An 18,600-nucleotide genomic window follows, 5' to 3' on the forward strand; every position below is an offset into this window, starting at 1 on the left:
TGAGCAGTGGGCTGCCATGCTCTGTCTCTCCTCTGTCTCTATATTAACTGTATCAATACCAGAGTGCATTATACACTGTATACACACACACACACACACACACACACACACACACACATATATATATATATATATATATATATATATATATATATATATATATATATATATATATATATATCTCTGAGGACTAGGACAGTGGTATAGCATTGTAATCAATTCCAATTGCTTTCCCGATTACTGTTAAACACAGACTGTTGGCAGAGCTCTCTAAGTCCTGACTTGATAAATCCTGCCAAGAAGGGTAATGTTGTCCTAATCTCTCTATAGTTGAATCAAGGACAGCACACATGGTCTGGCTGCTTTATAAGAGCTTTCAGTATGATAAGCACCCCTCCACCAGGTCTGAATTGGGTGTGAATCATTTGAAGAACATGACAGAAACTTTAGCCATCTTCGACTGTTACCACATTCCCCGGATCTTAATCCAATTGAGAATGTGTAGCATAAACTTGAACACCATCATCACTTGCTAACCTCTCTGCACAAATACTGATGACTGAATGGGTTCAAGCCCATCTTTCCATTACACAACAAACATCATATTAAGGTAAATCTAGAAATGAGCCCCATTCTTAAATCCCCCACCATCCTGCCCCTTGAGGTCAAAATGAGGTACAGGATCCTCCTAAATCCGTGTTGTTTTCCTGGTTGTAGGACATAGTCACCACTGCTGCAGTGTGAATCTGTTTACTGTCCCTAGATCAAATCTTCCCACAAACGTCTTTCACATCAACTACTTGAGTTGGCCACTAGAGGGCAGGACCTTCACATCTCTTTGACAGGACTAATGAAGACAATCCAATAGAATATGATCACATTTCTAACTGTTTTTTGCTGTTGTTGTTGTTTAAGTGCTAACCAGGGGCTGGGGAGATCAAATCGACCGTGCTGCAGTGGCCCCTGATGAGCTTGACCACTGCCTGGATGGTCTTTGTCCTCCAGGGGCTGGTAGCTTGCCAACATTGACTGTTGAGCTCCTGGGTGTAAAGAGAGGACTGGCTTTGCACTAGGATTGGAGGACAACCACTGACCTGCAATTCTCCTGAGCTCTTGCTATGGTGAAGGAACATAATTGGCCATTGTAATTAGGGAGAAAAAACGGGGGTAACATTTTACCTTGGTTTGATTGACCATAAAATACCTTACGTGTCTATTTAACATTCACAAAGCTTTGCTAAACTGGTACACTTTCATAAGGGTTTGAGTTTTTCATCTTGGTAAGAAGCAACTGTAAAAGAAAGTAAGAGAACATCAAGTTACTAAGATCTAAATGATGAAAATGATAAAGTATAGCTATCGCGGTGTCATGAACGGTTTACATTTTTGCCTGCGTGTGCCATGATACTTCAAAAGCCATGGATTCATATCCCAATTCAACAGATACTCCTATTTTTAACTATACTTATTGACACTGACATACTGTAGACAGTGTAGTCCAACCTGCTAAACCTCAGCGATCAAACAAACCCTTTCAGTTTGCACTAGGGATTCTAGGACTGACAGTGCTGCAATAGCTGATGACTGCACAGGGTTTTACAAGCCCTTGAGTGTTTCAATTAAGCAATAAGGCGCACACAGTGGAATTAACCTGGGATCATAAAAAGCAGTAGCTTGAACGGCCATTATCTACTGGGAATGGACTCACTAAGCAAGGATGGAAATAGCATGAGTTAAACATTTATTAATTTAATAAAACATTGTTATTAACAGCCTAAGATAATATCAATAGAGCAGCCCTGCATTCAGTGTTCAACAACTTTAAATATTTTGATAAGAATCTGTGGTTTTGGTTTACAATAAGAATAATCCCCTCTCAAGCAGAGTTTTCTTTGTAGGCAATGCCTTTTTCTGTCACAGTTCACGACCCTCGACTTTGTGTTGTGCTATTATCTAACAGAGAAGTTACCAGGAGCGAGCCTGGTAAAGCATGAGCAAGCATGGTTCAGTACTTGGTTTAGACCATTTGTCAACCTTTCTCTCTCCCTCAGACAGATCCAGGTTAGAAGGCCTGCAACTGTGGCCAGTGTTGAATCTAGTGTGGGGGTGTCTGTCTTTGTATGTGTGTAAATGCAATGAAGACATTCTTTCAAGATTTATTTGAATTTGATTTTAAACTCTGCTAATTGAAATATATTTCTCAGTCCTGTATTCCTAAAGCAGCTGAATGCTGGTAAATGACTGCTGCAGTGCATTTGCTGATGTGGAGAGGTTTAACGAATGCAGCTCTGAGAAAATCATGCTCCTGACTGTGACAGCAGGCAGGGTGATGAAGTGTTCATTTTGCAATCTGCTCCCATCTTGTTCTTAATGCACAGTAGCACAGGTAGCCTTGGCTCTGTGTCATCAGATTTTCTGCCCTGTTTCTCTGAGCAAACATCGTTTACAAGGCTCTGGGCTGCGGTTCAGTGCACAGCTGCAGTGCTCTGCAAACACAGCTACTGTGAGGCATCGCTCTCTCCGTCTCTCTGTCTCTCTCTCCTCAGTGCCTCCTCTACCCTTTCTTTTCTACCTCAAATTAAAAAACTATTATTTGATTTGAAATTATACAGGTGTTCCTAAAGTAAATATATTGAATATATAGAAAGAAAATGATAACATTCATACAGTTATAGTTAAGCAACCTTAGCTTAACATAACATGCCTGGTTTTACTAAATATCACAGGAACAGGTCAGGTATCAGACATGTATTAATGCTAATAAAAATGATGTTTACATTAATTACACTATTTGCCGAATAAATATTTGATGTATTACTATTGACAAACCTTTTTTTTTATTTTTTTTTCAAAGAATATTTTAATGATAACAAAATACAGTTTCACTTTAACAACAGTCTAAAACAGCTTTGTGAACCCATAACGTTTGCTGGATTTACTGTATAAAAAAAATGTATCTAAATAACATTAGAACTGCAACTAAAAGTGTTTCTCTTAGCAAAGTCCAATCAAACTGCCTGAGCTCATCTACTTCTCCACTCTCTCTCTCTCTCTGCCTTGCAAGGGCTCCCCTCATCTCTCTGTCTGTGTTTCCTCCAGCAGTACCCAGAAAGACTGTTACAGTAAATCAAATTTGCCCCTGCTCCCTCCCTATCTTCCTTCCCCCATCCTTATCTTCTCTTGATCTCTTATCCCTCACTCTCTCTCTTTCCCCATCACTCTTCTTTACATCCCGTGCCGTACTCTGTAAACACCCAGTAATTTATTTCCCAAAGCAGAGCAAAGCCATAACAGAAGACCTGCCGAAGGTCAAGTTTAATGAGCTCTGATGCGATTCTGCGATTCAGAATATTTTACTGCAGTACAGGAAGGTGCATGTGGCTGCTTTTAAATGCACATACAAGTAGTAGGTGTAGAAGGGGTTTTATCATCATCAATCTTACAATACTTGCTTATACTAATACCCTATCGAGGGCCCCAGTTTAATAACCTTCTGTGTATGTTCAAAACTTTCCACTACTTGGAATAATAAAAAGGATTGCACAAATTAGTCTTTGCGGTCACCAGAGCTACGCGGTCACCTGCTTTTACCAGCCAGTAAACCCCAAAGAGGATTTCGGTATGACAGAAGCATCTTGACTAAGCAGCCATCTGTCTTTGGCAGGCACAGAAGTTCAGTGATTGGTTAATACAGGTTTCACTATACTGAATTGTCAAGGGAATAGTTGCTCACCAATTGGACAATAATAATGCATGTATATACAGCTATGCCACCTGCTGGAGACATTTACACACAGCTTCATCTATAACTTCAATACGCTCAATCAGAATTCTAAGGTAAAAGCACAATCCTTTATGTGCTCCATACATAGAGAGACCAATACAAGATGGCAATGCATTTGTTGTAGGGTAGGATATACCTTAACAAAAAAAAAAACTTCTTAATTAGCACATGATTTTCTGTCCATGAACCAGCTGGTGCCAAATTATCCAGACTGCACAAACACACTGAATGCAAATCCTTCAATACAGCCACAACAGTAGGACATTGCTTATTAGAAATTAACTCTCGAATGTGACGCACAAGTGCTGTGTGAGATTTTAGAGATTTTTTCAGTGGCATCACTATAATTTCATGAAGTCCCCAAGGATACTTTTGGGAAGAATAAATCTTGTCCTGAATGTGTGAGCTGTTTTATTGTAGAATTCCTAAGAGTCATGGGGTATGTGAATATACATACAAGCCCACGAATCACCCCTTTCTATCTCTCTCTCACACACACTTCCTCTATTCCCACTCCTCAGCAGTTCAGATTAATGAGCTCAATGTTGCTGAGCACGGCTGGCTTGTCTCAGTGAGAAGCGTTTGCCGTTGCTCTGCTCTTCTGCTATCTAGCGCTGAGCTTCATTGTCCGCCGGTGATAGAGAGGGACAGAGCCTGTACTAATCAATTGAACACTTACATCACAGTGATCATTGCAGATCATTGTCACTGTGATCGTCATATTCCGATCAGTACCTTCTGTCTGCAGTGCACCATACCAGCATTGTGTTGGGCGGAGGGATCATCATGTAGAGTGATTACAGTAATATTTGCAACCCTGATAAAGTGCTAACAAGTTACTAAAGCAAATGGTCAATTAATACATTAGTTTCAAATAAACCAGTGTGTATTTGATAAGGGTATAGATCTGGGGGGGTGTTTGACTCATCTCTACTGTATGCGTTGGTGCCATGGCAACCTTGTTCAACCGAAAATAAAAAGGTCACTGTTCCCTCGACTGTTTTACTTTCCTGAGAGCGCAGCGCTTTCCCACCTGCTGGGGTGTTGCACTGAAGTTGCACAGCTGTAATGCTAGATCCTGCATTCAGCCCAGGAGGCCCATACACAACTTAATGAAAAGTGATGTGAGGACATTGAGAAGATTGAGGCACACAACTGACTGTAACAAACCAGTGCGTCCAGGTCCCAGGGGGAGTGATTCACTTTGGTTTGTGCCTAACTAAAATAAAATGTAAATGAAGGCTTGGTTAAAATATAATCAGAAATAAATATGTATGGGTGCTTCTGGCCTCTGATTGGTTGGGGTTTAATGAATGCTCTGAACGTTTCACCCAAATTTGATGAACATTTATTTTAAAGTCCTGTCAATGTACTGGCACTTGATTGGCTGAGCTACTAAATCAGGGGTGTCCAATCACGGTCCTGGAGTGCCATTCCACTCCAGGTTTAACACCAGGGAAAAGAATGAGGGGGGTGAATACAGAACATGGCAACGAAGCCTGAAACATTTTACTGGTAACCCCTGACTGTCAGTGCTGTCCTTGGGAGGAGACATGCAGCTTGTGCAGTTTATTTATTTCTCAATCGCCAACACTAAAAACACAGCTGCAGCTGTGGAGATGGGGGATCATTCAGTTTGAATAAACAGCATCAGAGCAGTGTGTTTGAAAGTTGTGCGTCACTTTGTGCGTCACTTTGATATAAACCTAGATAAAACCATCTTGCAGTCATTAAATCACATCGCTGCAGCCATAGACAGCTCTATTCAAATGTTTTATCCAAATGTATTGTTTTACGTGCTATATAATACAAATGTATTCAAAAACAATGTATTTTATAATTATATATTTACTGTATATGAGAATTCATAATATATATTTGCAGATAATAATGTACGCATTTGGGAATTATTTGTATAAAAATATATATTAGAAATACAAAAAACACGTAACAAATTCAATGACAAATGTTTCGACTAAAGGTTTTTCGTGATGTCTTCAAAACTCAAAACGATGTAGCTGAATTTATAACGTTTCTTTTAGTATTTCTAAATGCAGCGCTGTTGGGTGTTTAATAGTTACGCATGATATATCAAAGATATATGCAATTTCAATTCAAATATGTTAAATAAAGGAAAAAACTACCACCCCACATCGTATACATTATGAATACTCAGGGTCATTAAGGGTCATGCATATTTCTGTTTCAGATGCGGCTGGCAATTTGTTCTCGCTCCTTTTTAATGTCCTGAGCGGTGTGCTCCCTGCACTGTGGTTGGTCAGACTACCGTTATCAGGGTAGTATGTTCGTTAGAGGTCAGTCCTCTCTCTCTCGTGACAGGTACTTCCCAAAAGGAAGCCCCTCCTTCAAAGCCCTCTCCCTCTCTCCAGTCTTCACACTTCTTTTTAAGTGGCATGCAATCGCAAGTGCAGCTAACTTCACAATGCAACAATCTGCTGTACTTTCTTCGCTTTTTCTCTGCATTTTCAGCAATGTTTTGTTTTAATATTCTTGCTCTTTTATTTTTTTTTAGCACTGTGAGAATTTAAAAGCAACACATTTCAAGGGTTCAAAAAGCATTTAGAGAATGCTTTCCAGGATCAGGGCTCATATCAGAGATGTTAAATAATTTCTGGAGGTGTTTTGAGCTAACCAATGCAGAAAAAAAAAGACTCTGAACATCAAAATATAATGTTTCCACTACTCCCATTAGTAGGACTAAACAGCCTAGATCAGGGCTGTCAAACTCAGTTCCTGGAGGACCGCAGTGTCTTCTGGCTTTCATTCCACCTGAGCTCTCAATTACTTAATTGGTCTAATTATTTGATTAACTGGACACATTTAACACTTCTCTTCAGTGCTCAAAATGTTTCATAGGTAGTGTACCTTGAATCAAATGCATTTTTAAAACCATCAACTGTAAAATACCTTGAAAAATATGAAATATGTCAAATTCAACAAACAAGTAGATCAATTATGTTAATTGAGAGCTTAAGTTGGAATGAAAACCAGAAGACCCTGCGGCCCTCGAGGACTGGAGTTTGACACCCCTGGCCTAGATGCTACAAATAAATTGGCTTTTTACCCTCTTCACTGAATGCAGATCAATACCTGTGTCCTTTCTTCTCTCTCATCTCACGTTGCCTCCCTTACACTACCGTCTTCCTCTCCTTCTTATTCTTTCTGTACTTCACCTGTCTCCCTCCCTCGTTCCTCTGATTCCCACCCACCCCCCCATCGTCTCACTCCCTCCTCTCTCTGCTCTCTCTCTCTCACTCACTGCAGTAATGAGTCTGCAGCTAGCAGCTCATTTCTTCTCACTAGACCCTGTGTTATCTCCCCACACGGTCCCAAGCTGTGCAGACCATGCAGCAGGACAGACAGACCCACTGGCTACTGGACGGACAGACAGACACTCCCAGAGGTAGAGGTAAGAACCAGGTTTCTGATATTAAGGGGAGAGGGTCAATTACTTAAAGGTGCATCAGGAACTTAATATAGCAGTTATAATGCACAGAACTAAGCATAGTGTGATATTAACTAGTAAATCAACAGAAGTGCACTAACATGTGTTTGTGGATTCATTTACTGGAAAACTACCTCATCTAAAAACTGCAATGCCATCAGTAAGTCGGATTGTATCTTACATCTCTTTTACTCAAACCTAGATTTTACTTAGATTTTACTTACATGATAAATACATGTTTGATATGTAGGGGATTAGAGTTTGAGATGCATTGTGAATTGAAGTCTGTTTTATAAAATCAAGCACATCATCTATCTGTATAAAAACCATTGCATTTTTAGTTGCATACATTTTTGCAAGGTTATGTATTGATTATTGGTTGTGTAAGTTCCTGTCTCCAGAACCCCTGTTTGGAAAAATAGGGGGGTTTATAACAAAGGTACACCACCATATATGCAATTTAATATATGCAAAATAATAAATATATCGGCACATATGATAATATATTTAGAGACATTGTATTTAGAATAAGAGCAACCACAATCTTACATAGGAATACAGCAGATGCCACCATTTAAAGAAAATGAGAAAAGAAAAAAAAAATACTTATTTGCTTACTCAATCTCTATTGACTTTCTATTGATATGTTTATGCAGTCAAACAATATTTTCAAAATACATTCAACGTGTATTGGGGAGTTAATTTGAACAGACCATTGTCCGAGGGTGCCTTGATAAAAAATCTTTTGAAATATTCATTTTGATTGTGTCTGTTTATCATACGGAATTCCATAGCGCAGCATGGCTAAATAAATGCTATTACAAGAAATAATTTTACAGCTAACAGCACTCATTGAAAATCATTGGGATCTAACCCTTTTCACAAAAATCAGCCAGCGTACCCCTGAATAATTAAAAACTGCTGCTGCAGCAGTGACTGAAATATTGACACTCAATGCCAATGAGTCTGTAATGAGAAACAAAGGAGGATTGAGACCATTCACAACTGCGAGAATTTAACAGCACTGGAGCACTGGGGCTGTGCGCTGACTGTTACAAATAGAGGTTACGATAATTAGTGTCAGAGAAACCTCTCTGGGGTCAGATCGGTGGTGATAAAGCTGATTGGTAATTAAACCTGATTTCTCAAGAGACAGCGAAAATAACCGCTTTGGCTCAAACAACTTCTATGGACATTTTTTTTTTTAATTGATAAACCATGATCCATGGGGAAAGAGCCTTGAGATTTTAAGCATTTCAAAGCAATTTTCAATAATTATAATTATTACAGAAAAAACTACAACAATATCTTTGGGCAAAATGAGTCACCTCTGTATGGGTGGGGGGTAGTAGATTATGTGTCAGCCATTTTGTGCCATCATAAACAATGACAGTTGATATTGAATGGGATGGACATATTTGACCTTTTTGTCTATGTACTGTGTCATATATCTGTCTGAAGAACATCTAAAATATTTTTTCCAGGCTTCTGATCCCTTAGAAAGATCTCTACCGGGATCCTAATGGAGACCAGAAGGTTCTCTAACCAGTATATCCATGCCTGAATTCAAACTAAATCAGTCTATGGCACTGCCCTAGATAAGCTGAAAATGTGATTGAATAGCGCCATTAAACAGAAGCAAGGGTCATCAATCAGGGCTGTATTTTTTGGTTAAATCTGCCTCTTAGTACTGGCTGTGGTTTGATTTAATCCAGACCACAGTCAGCAGTTTAGGATGCATCTGGACTTTTAAAGATGGATGTAAAGAAAGCTAAACAGACAAACAGACAGACACCATGGCATGTAAGCAGCCAAGCAGACAGGCAGGTTATAAGTGCATGTAAACTTGCCTGTGCTTTACCTAGCTTTCACAGTCCTTTATCATTACACTTCATCATGATGCCTCAGTACAACATGTAAAGTGCAATCAACAGGCAGCAATGCTTATATAAACAACCGAGATAGGGAAATAATCTTATTTGTGTTGCGTTTGTGTCTCACAGACAAATTCTGAATTCAACTGATGAGTAACTAATGAGCATTAGGGAGGCTGTAATTATGACATCTGTCCAAATCGTTGGTGGGCTTATATAAAAAAAGAAATGCGATTAGTGCTGTCCCCATTAGCTTTGTGGTGGAAATGTTACTATATCATCTCGTTTGTTAATAAAAAGGATGCTTAACCCTATTGTGGATTGCAAAAAACAGTTATAGGTGCTCCAGGTGGCATACATTTGATCGGTTAAAGCTTTTAAACTGTTTATAATAAGAGGGGCATGAATTATTTAATTTTTTCCAAGTCACATTCTTTATGTTTCATTCTGTAATTTTAGTTTTGACATTAGTTCTTGCATTCAGGTTGAATAAAACACACACACACACACACATATATAAATGATATATAGCAAGACTAGGGGTGGGGATTGTATTGCCCAGTTTTCCTCACTCAGACCCTTTACTTAATAAATATCTTGGTATCTCTGAATAGATCATCATCTCCTCATAATAAAATATGAAAAATATTTGAACGAGCAAAACATCTCCCAAATAGGACGGTACATCGAAATGTTCTCCTTTTTCTAGGAAAGCAGCACAGCTGGTGATGGGGAGTTTGTTACTGGATAACTTCACTCAGGCTACTTGCTCACTAAATATCTTGCTATCCCTGAATAGATAATTGTCACTTCTTTAAAAATATGCTAAGGATTTTAATGAGCAACTCGTTTCACAAGTTCAGATTTAGCTGTTTCTCCATCCACTGAGCTGTTAAACATAAGGCTACATTTGCATTAATTCAGTGTATTATTGTTGTACAAACAAAAACATTGTCATTGTTTTATATTTAAATATACATGTTTTATGATAATTACACCAGTACAGGCACTATTTGTAGAGAAGAAGTGAAAAACAGGAAGCCAGATAGAAAGATGAAGGGTGGCAGAGTGACTAGATAGAGTGATAAGGGACAGGAAGGCTGATAAGAGATCATATGTGTTCACTCTTCCGTTGCTGTAAGCAGTTCCCTAATGGCCTGCAATGCTCTTATCCCCGATAGTACCTAACCCGTTCTCTCCCTTCTGCTCTCACAATAGACCCCATCTGCTGTTTGGAGACCTCTGATGCACATTATTTCCACAGTGAGGCAATCATACAGAGGTTCAGCAGGTTTGTTGATTTGTCCATTACTGAAATGCTCCGGGAGAATCCATGGGGTGAATAGCAAGGATGTTGCACAGAGAACAGTATTTCAATCGGAAATTCAGTGAGGAATTGTGCAATCTGATAGTGACTTTAAGGTTTGGATTAGGTTTATACGGTGACTCATTATAAGGACAGTGGGGAAAAAATTATAGAAATGGGTTATGTCAAGATTATCTGGACATTTCAAACTCAGGATCTCGACATTTTGAACCGCTAACACGTAACACATTTAGATTTAGATTTTTTTCCATGTCCTCAATGACTCACCATTGGTGTTCCTAGCCCTTACTCTTGCATTGAAACATCACACATTCACGATAGCTTTCAGTCATCATCCCCACACAGAACTCAACCCTAACTATATAACTATATAGACACTGATTGCGCTACTTTGATGAAAATCAATGCAGGTTAATAAATTTCAATGTAAAGAATTGCTTTATCGATGCAGCCCAATGACTGAGCCATGTACTTAGAGTAATAAGCAACTCTTTGTTTAATTTATTTTCCAATAAAGCAATACAGAATACTACGTTCTGAAGGTATTGTGCTGTAATACTTAAGAAAACAGCAGTGGCTGACTTTTCACTTGCTTTCCCTTTGTACTTTGAGGGCTATGACTCACTTTCTTCCCACTCTGTACTGGTCATGCTGGAAAGGAGTGGGAGAATATAACATCTCCACTATCCTCCAGCAAGCATTGTCTCTCCCTGTACAGAACCTTTAGCAGATATCAGCATTTCAAGCAACGCAGCCGATTTGGATCTCATATTGCACAGTTGATTCATTTGCACACTGGTTCTGATATAATGAAATGGTACTGCAATGGATTACCAAGGTGCATTCAATCAGACCATGTGAAACCATGATTGGTACTGTATGTCAAAATACTATCTCAGCAACCCTTTTGATAGTGCACTGTACACAATCATTGCATTGCCATCGAAGATGTTAGACTTTAACATTTTCATAATGCTCGTGGCGTATTAACTGTACTGTTAAAAAAAATAGCCATCAACTTAGACACACTTTTTGATCACAAGTCTTTCATAAGTCTTTTTTAGCACTAATGGGCAGTGTATATCTCATTATTGAGAGTTGTAAGTAAAATATGGGTTTCCATAACGGGCTACATAAAGTGGATTTCTGTTGCTAAGAAACGTACAGTACAGTTTATCATATAAAAATAGATTTGGATTAAAACAGAAACTCAAGCTCCACAGTGATCCAAGAGAGAGAATGTTTTTTACTTCTTGTGAATAGCGAGTGGCTGAAATTCACTGCCTGCAATTGCTTAGACAGAGCAACAATAGGGTGTCAGACAAATGCTCTTTTTATTTTCTGGATGAAATCAAGCTTTCCCCTTTGTCATTTCCCCCAAATGGTGTTATAATAAACTCCTTCCTTGTAACCAGCTTGTTTGAAAGACTGTTTGTAGATCACATAGTGAGCTGGGCTTTAGGTGACAACGTACTAGAAGATTTTTTTTTTTGTATTAAACCGTAATGGAGAAAGCACAAAATGTACTATGATTACTGTGATCTGGGGCTCAGTGTCTGCATTCAGAATCCCATTCCCACAGGGCTGGACAGACCTTCAACAAGCACAGAGACAGGGTTAAGCCGAGCTGAGAGAGGGAAAAACGTTCTGCTCCATTATTGGGCATTATTGGGCTGGAGTCTCTTATAGTAGTGCACTGTAGCATACCACAGCACAGGCAAGCACCGTAAGATACTGAAAACAGAGAAGCATGATTAAGAATAGTTATGGTTTAAATCATGATAAGGCTAGGTCCTCCTCAATCGGGAGCTTGAAAGTTCAAATCCCAGTTGTGGCAAGTTGCCGTTCTTGACTCAGGTGTCCCTCTGAGTCAGCACATGGGTTGCATGCTAACAGACTGGAGAAGTAATGTGGCATTTAGAACAGATTTCAGAATACCGAAAGTACGCAAGCGCCATTACACAAGCCATTGTTTGCTGATTAAAGTGCACTTTAGAACTCGTTAGTTCACCCTTCCATCTTTCTCCCTCCTTCTCTGTGTTGCAGGGTACGCCGGAGGGCGATGATCGCTTTGCTCAACACTACTTCGTCCAGCCCCCTGGGTGGGACCCAGGGGTCAGGGCAGCTGCAAAGGTCTGTCTGTGTCCTGGGATTCATCCCTGTCATTTACTACAGCGCCCTACTTTGCATCGGAGTGCCAGGTACAGCCAGGCTACACAAGTTACTCTATGCTTCCCATCAGAATGCTTTAGATAAATGTGTCTCAGCAGTTATATTATTTGCCAAATTCAGTTTCCACGAAAGCACCTGCATATCTTAATCTGCCACTCAGCTCTAACCACTGGAACACACTGTCTCTCAGTATCTCAGCTCTAACCACTAGGCAGCACTGTCTCCCAGTCCCTCGGCTATAAACACTAGACCACCCTGAATACTTTTAGTAGGATATCAACCTAGGGTAATAAAATGTTTGATAGATAATTAATAAACACGCCATTGTTTGTGTGGATTGGAGTTGATTGACACAGTGGGTGTTCTGCTGCTTTCTGAGTTGTAATGTTGGCAGCCATTAGTATTTTCAAGCCAAAAATTGGTCTTCGGTTCTGGGAGGGAGCGAGGCTCCCTAATCAACCATGAGGTAATGCCCAGAGAGAATATTTTTAGATTTGTACTGCTGCCCTTGGGATGATTGCCATTCATGGATCAATGATGCATGCCGGTAATAAAAAGGATTTCAGTGTGTACTGTACTCTAGGTTATGCATTGCCACAAACACAAACACACTTTTTAATGCCATGCTATACCTGTATACCCAAGAGAGATGCGTTCAAGCCAATTCTGGATGACTGAAGTCCAAAACATGGTGATTCAAGTCCAAGTCCAGGTTCAAATCCAAGACTAAGTCCTGTTGATTTAAATCTAAACCTAAATGAACTCAAGTGCCTGACCTCTATTAGAAGTACCTGTTTTTTTAACCTTAGTTGTACGCACTTTCTTTTTCTCCCTTTTCAGTGAACATTCTGACAGCAGTGGTCCTCTCCCGACTCGCAGCCCGCACCCAGAAGTCCTCGTACTTCTACCTGCTAGCCCTGACCGGCTCCGATATCCTGACCCAGCTCTTCATCGTCTTCGTGGGCTTCCTTCTGGAGACGGCTGTTTTCCATCGAGAGGTCCCGGAGCTGCTGCTCCATACCATCAGCGTGCTGGAGTTCGCCGCCAACCACGCCTCCATCTGGTCTGCCGTATCACTGACGGTGGATCGCTACCTAGCGCTGTGCCACCCCCTGCGCCACCGGCAGTTCAGCTACCCGGAACGAACGCAAAAGGTCATAGCCCTGGTCTTTGTTTTAGCACTTGCTTCTGGTGTCCCCTTCTACTGGTGGTCGGACGTCTGGAGGGTCACCCACCCACCGACGGCAATGGACAAGGCGCTAATCTGGACCCATTGCACCATTATCTATTTCCTGCCCTGCAGTATCTTCCTGGTGCTCAACTCTATTATCATCTACAGGCTGAAGATTCGGCACAGGAAGCAATGCCGCGAGCAGTGCCAAAAGCCAGCCCCGAGGCGCTGCGGGAAAACCACGGCCATCCTGCTGGCGCTCACCACCGCCTTCTCAATCCTGTGGGCGCCACGCACTTTCGTCATCATCTACCACCTCTACGTGTCCACGGTGAACCGCAACTGGCTCGTTCACCTGGCCTACGACCTTGCCAACATGCTTGCCATGCTCAACACCGCTGTCAATTTCTTCCTGTACTGCTTCGTCAGCAAGCGTTTCCGCTCGGGTGTCCGAGACGTGCTCCTGCTGCGTGGCGGGGTCCCGCCGGCTCCCCATCATCCCCTGACCCTCAAACCACTTCCCAATTCTCTGCACTCCTCCTGTGATGGCAAGAGCCTCAGCGCCCCTGACGTGACCCCTTCCCATTTCTGACCCAGGAATTAGCACATAGACACGGCAGTCCTCCAACCATTCTGTGGGGTTTAAAGAATGGGAAGAAAGATATTGATAAAGACTTCTCATCAAAACGTTTGGCAAATCATTTTCTATTAGTTTCTTTTTAGTATTCCTACAGGGATGGATCTCTTATTTGCTGAAGGCGTTCCATGAGAGAATCAAGGAATAATGCAACTTCACCCAATCAATGAATCATAAAGGGACTGTTCTAGTATTTGTACATTTGGGAACAACATCATACAAATTGATTGTAATAAAAGGTTTACAAGAACTCTGATTATTGGAGATTAATTACTACTCAGGGTTAGGGTTAGGGTTAGGGGTAGGGTTAGGATTAGTTATTAACAATTGGGGACATTCCTAATTAGCATACATGGTCAGGGTTCGGGAACGGTTCAATTTTTACTGGTCCAGGGAACATTTAAATGATTAAGTAATATATTTTAGTATTTAAAGTTCACCAGGAAAAAAAGCATATTCCAGATGCATATAATATTTAGAACCCAGTTTAAATAAAAAGCTGACCTGGAATCATCCTTTTGCATTGGAGCAGAGCTGGACAAGGCTGGATTGTGGCAACCACGTCGAAAAAGATGGGTATTTCTTTTTTAAATGAAGTTATATTTGGAACAGCACTTCCCCGATAGAAGACACTTGAGTATAAGTAATAATGGAGCTTGACTGGGCCCGCACACTCTGGAACAAGGAGGGATGGATTTCTCTTTACTTGTGAAACAGGCTTTTTAAACCCCAGTCCCTCAGTCTAAAGAGCTTAAATGACGCATGGCTTTTGCCCTATAAATCCAGAATAAAGGGAATGGCAGATTTATGTTCTGTCATGTAACCTTGGAAATGCCAGTTGTCGTTTGAAGTCTGTGTGTGGAGGACTTTGTATTGATTCCACCATATCACTGCCCATGGGGTGGAAGTTTTTATAGATCTTGGAAACACAGCCGCCATGAAACACACAACCAACCATCATTAAAAAAAAACTGGGAACTTTGTTTAAGAGCTCTAAAATGGCCTTTATATTGTGTTAAAGTTAATGTGAACAGTCCTTATCTAGCCACGTTTCTGTTTTTAATTGTCTATTGATATTGTTTATTGCAAAAGTACTACTGTTAGCAATACTAGTACTATATGCTGTATGTATCATAGAACATTCTATATTGGTTAAAGTGGCCTCCTATACAACCAGGTTAGAAAAAGAAAAACCACCAACTTTGGATTTCAATAACCTGATGTAATGATGTGTGGACAATTCCAATGTGATTTTCCCTTTAAATTTATTTAGCAAGGCCAACAATACCATCTTAAAGGGTAAGAGCCACACTACCTACAGTTGTTATACGTATCTCTCCTCTTTTGCATGCGTTACATGCATGCCAGTTGCAATTTCCTTCATTTTCAGGTTAGGTCTAAAGGAGCACAATAAATCCAGTCATGCTAGGATAAGTGACCTGTCTGGACCACAAAGCACAAACTGAGCTGGAATCAATCCTAGCAGATTCAAGCATGCAAACTGAATTACAACACCTGGTGGATACAAAGCAAACTGCAGCCAGCGCTGGGGTCCCTGAAAGGGGCTGTGGTTGTAAGTAAAATAAATGAATAAACACACTCAATAAATCTTCTGAATTGAGCGTCTGTCGTTGTCTCACATGCATTCAAATACTCACCACATACCACAGCATATTTTCAACTATGTTTCGTTAACTTTTCGGGTGATAAATTACTTTTCATATTTGTTAGAGAGCAAGTGATAGGAGGGCACATATTGTGTTAAATTGTGGAAAAGCATGTCTTTATAAAAATGGAGCGTACAGCAGGAGCATGCTGTTTCACTGCAGTATCTTCATACAATGGCTGGCCTGACTGCTGCTTCAGAGTTTCACACTCCTATGCAAACTCCTTGACTGTGAAGTCATTTAAAATGTGATTCTGGACTCTCATTACCTTTAATAAAGACTGAGTGTATTGATGCCAACACCACCTGCAGCCAAGCTGATGGAGTGAACTGAATATCCAGAGTGCTCTGGTGCAGTTCGCTATTCAGATTGCTATTCAGTGCTCTATCAAAAGCAGCCACAGGGAGGCTGACCCAGAGATCCTGGCTTTATCTACGCCAAGCACATTTGTTAACTGTCAAGAGCATTTTTAACACTTTTAAAAACTGGCAGCTTCCTAATGAAGCCCTGATTACAAAGCAAGAGCTAGACAAATGTTGCATTTTTCCCAGACGACAATAAAAATGTATGTTGTGGAACTAGGAATAAATAACTGTCCTTTATAATTCAGAGGCATCTGCAAGACAGGAATATAACATATTCTGAAAAACTAAGGCTATATATCAGATCACCTTTAATTTATACATACCAATGATGTTATATTTCAACGATAGTTAATGTTTATTATATATTAAAACTACATCAGTGGTTATGTATATAGAGATTACATGTTTATATAGTGGTATATATCTTTTTTTTATTATGGGTAGTAAAACAAAATGATATATAGTTTCTAACTCATACAGGCTCTCAAAGAGATTTATTAAGGCTGTACAGCTACATCACTGAGCAGCTACTGAGAAGGTTCAGCCATTTATGTCTGTACACTGCAACTCAGCTTTTCTTTTTCCTGGTGTGTTTCTGAGTGTAAATCTATACTGGGGGGGGGGGGGGGGCGTCCTGGGACAGAAAAGAAATTTCCCAAAGGATAAATTAAACCTTCTGACCAACTCTCCTCCAAACAATAACTTATGCCTGCTATTTATAAAAAGACACTAGCCCTCTCAAAATCAGGCTGCACAGTTCACAGATGAATTGGTGTCATTGGTGTCAGCCAGTTATGATTCCTATTCCTGATTACCAGTGGTAAGATGCTACCAGGAAAGAATGGTGCTGAGAGGGGAGTTCACAGCCAGCTTTCCTCTGGCTGACAATAGCCAAGACAGCAAGAAACACAACATGCTTGGGATTGAAGATCAAGAGATAATGAGCCAGTAATCAATTAATAATCAGATGGGATGGTTTATTAACTTGTCTGTGATCAGCAGACACTGCCCAGTGAGATAATCAATCAAATCCTTTTTATAACATTTGCAGATGATCAAGGGAACTTAATTGAGTCAGTTAGACAGAAAATCCGCAGTACGTGGAGTTACACTGTATATAACATTTGATTGAACAAGTTTTGATGTGATTGAACTGTTCTTTGCTGTACTTCAGTATGCCTCTACCGTAGTCATTGATCATAAGGGAAGTAGTAATGTGAGTTTTTTTACTATTATTATTATTATTATTATTATTTATTTCTTAGCAGACGGCCTTATCCAGGGCGACTTACAATCGTAAGCAAATACATTTCAAGCGTTACAATACAAGTAATACAATAAGAGCAAGAAATACAATAACTTTTGTTCAAGCAAAGTACAAGTGTGACAAACCACAATTCAATAATACAGCAGATAACAGTGATAGTTACATCAGGATATGATTAAATACAAAATACTACAGGTTAAACACTTGGCAGATTACAGTATTCTGAAGTACAGGATTAAATGCAGTAAAATAGGGGGCAGATAAGAGCAAAATAAAGCACATTTAAATGAAGGGTGATAGTGTCCCAGGATACAAACAGAGGAGTTCTACAGGTGCTGTTTGAAGAGGTGAGTCTTAAGGAGGCACCAGAATGTGGTCAGGGACTGGCCAGTCCTGACATCTGTAGGAAGGTCATTCCATCACTGCGGAGCAAGGGTGGAGAAGGAGCGGGCTCTGGAGGCAGGGGAGCGTAGCTCTACCCACATCGACAATATATACAACATAAAGTCTACAGAGCCTTCAAAAAGGGACAATTAACCAGGTAGGAGCCTATATGGTGGGAAGTATCGGTTTTTCCTTTCACTGTTGTTACATTGTATAGTACAGAGTTACAATTCTTGTCGGACTGTAACTTACTGTATAACAGGCCCCACAGTCAGCTTGCTGAACACAAAGCACATAAAGGAAATTAAATGTGAAACTGAAGTTCCTTTAAACTACACCCTGCAGCAATTTGCCAAGATTTGGTTTATTTACACAGTATTTTTATTTGACAGATGTACTGCTATTGATTTAGTACATCAATATAGAGATTTCACAAGCCCTGACTAAAGATAAATGCAACGAGGCTGGGTTTACTGCAAACAGAAA

General features: G+C 40.1%; 1 protein-coding gene across 1 annotated transcript; it reads left to right on the forward strand.

Moving 5' to 3' along the window:
• The first annotated feature begins 7,078 nt into the window (after positions 1 to 7,078).
• LOC117422860 (probable G-protein coupled receptor 142) lies at positions 7,079 to 16,025 on the forward strand. Its single transcript, XM_034038063.3, has 3 exons — positions 7,079 to 7,214; positions 12,498 to 12,652; positions 13,464 to 16,025. The coding sequence occupies exons 2-3, from the start codon at positions 12,514 to 12,516 to the stop codon at positions 14,384 to 14,386; spliced, it is 1,062 nt and encodes a 353-aa protein (XP_033893954.2). The 5' UTR covers positions 7,079 to 7,214; positions 12,498 to 12,513; the 3' UTR covers positions 14,387 to 16,025.
• The last annotated feature ends 2,575 nt before the right edge of the window (positions 16,026 to 18,600 follow it).

The sequence above is a fragment of the Acipenser ruthenus genome, chromosome 17 (genome assembly GCF_902713425.1).
Source record: "Acipenser ruthenus chromosome 17, fAciRut3.2 maternal haplotype, whole genome shotgun sequence".
NCBI lineage: Eukaryota > Metazoa > Chordata > Actinopteri > Acipenseriformes > Acipenseridae > Acipenser > Acipenser ruthenus.

Bases quoted from the DNA above. Each gene is read 5' to 3' on its own strand.
- LOC117422860 (XM_034038063.3), top strand. From the start codon at position 12,514: ATGATCGCTTTGCTCAACACTACTTCGTCCAGCCCCCTGGGTGGGACC. The intron at 12,653-13,463 runs GTACAGCCAGGC...CTCCCTTTTCAG, and splicing joins ACTTTGCATCGGAGTGCCAG to TGAACATTCTGACAGCAGTG.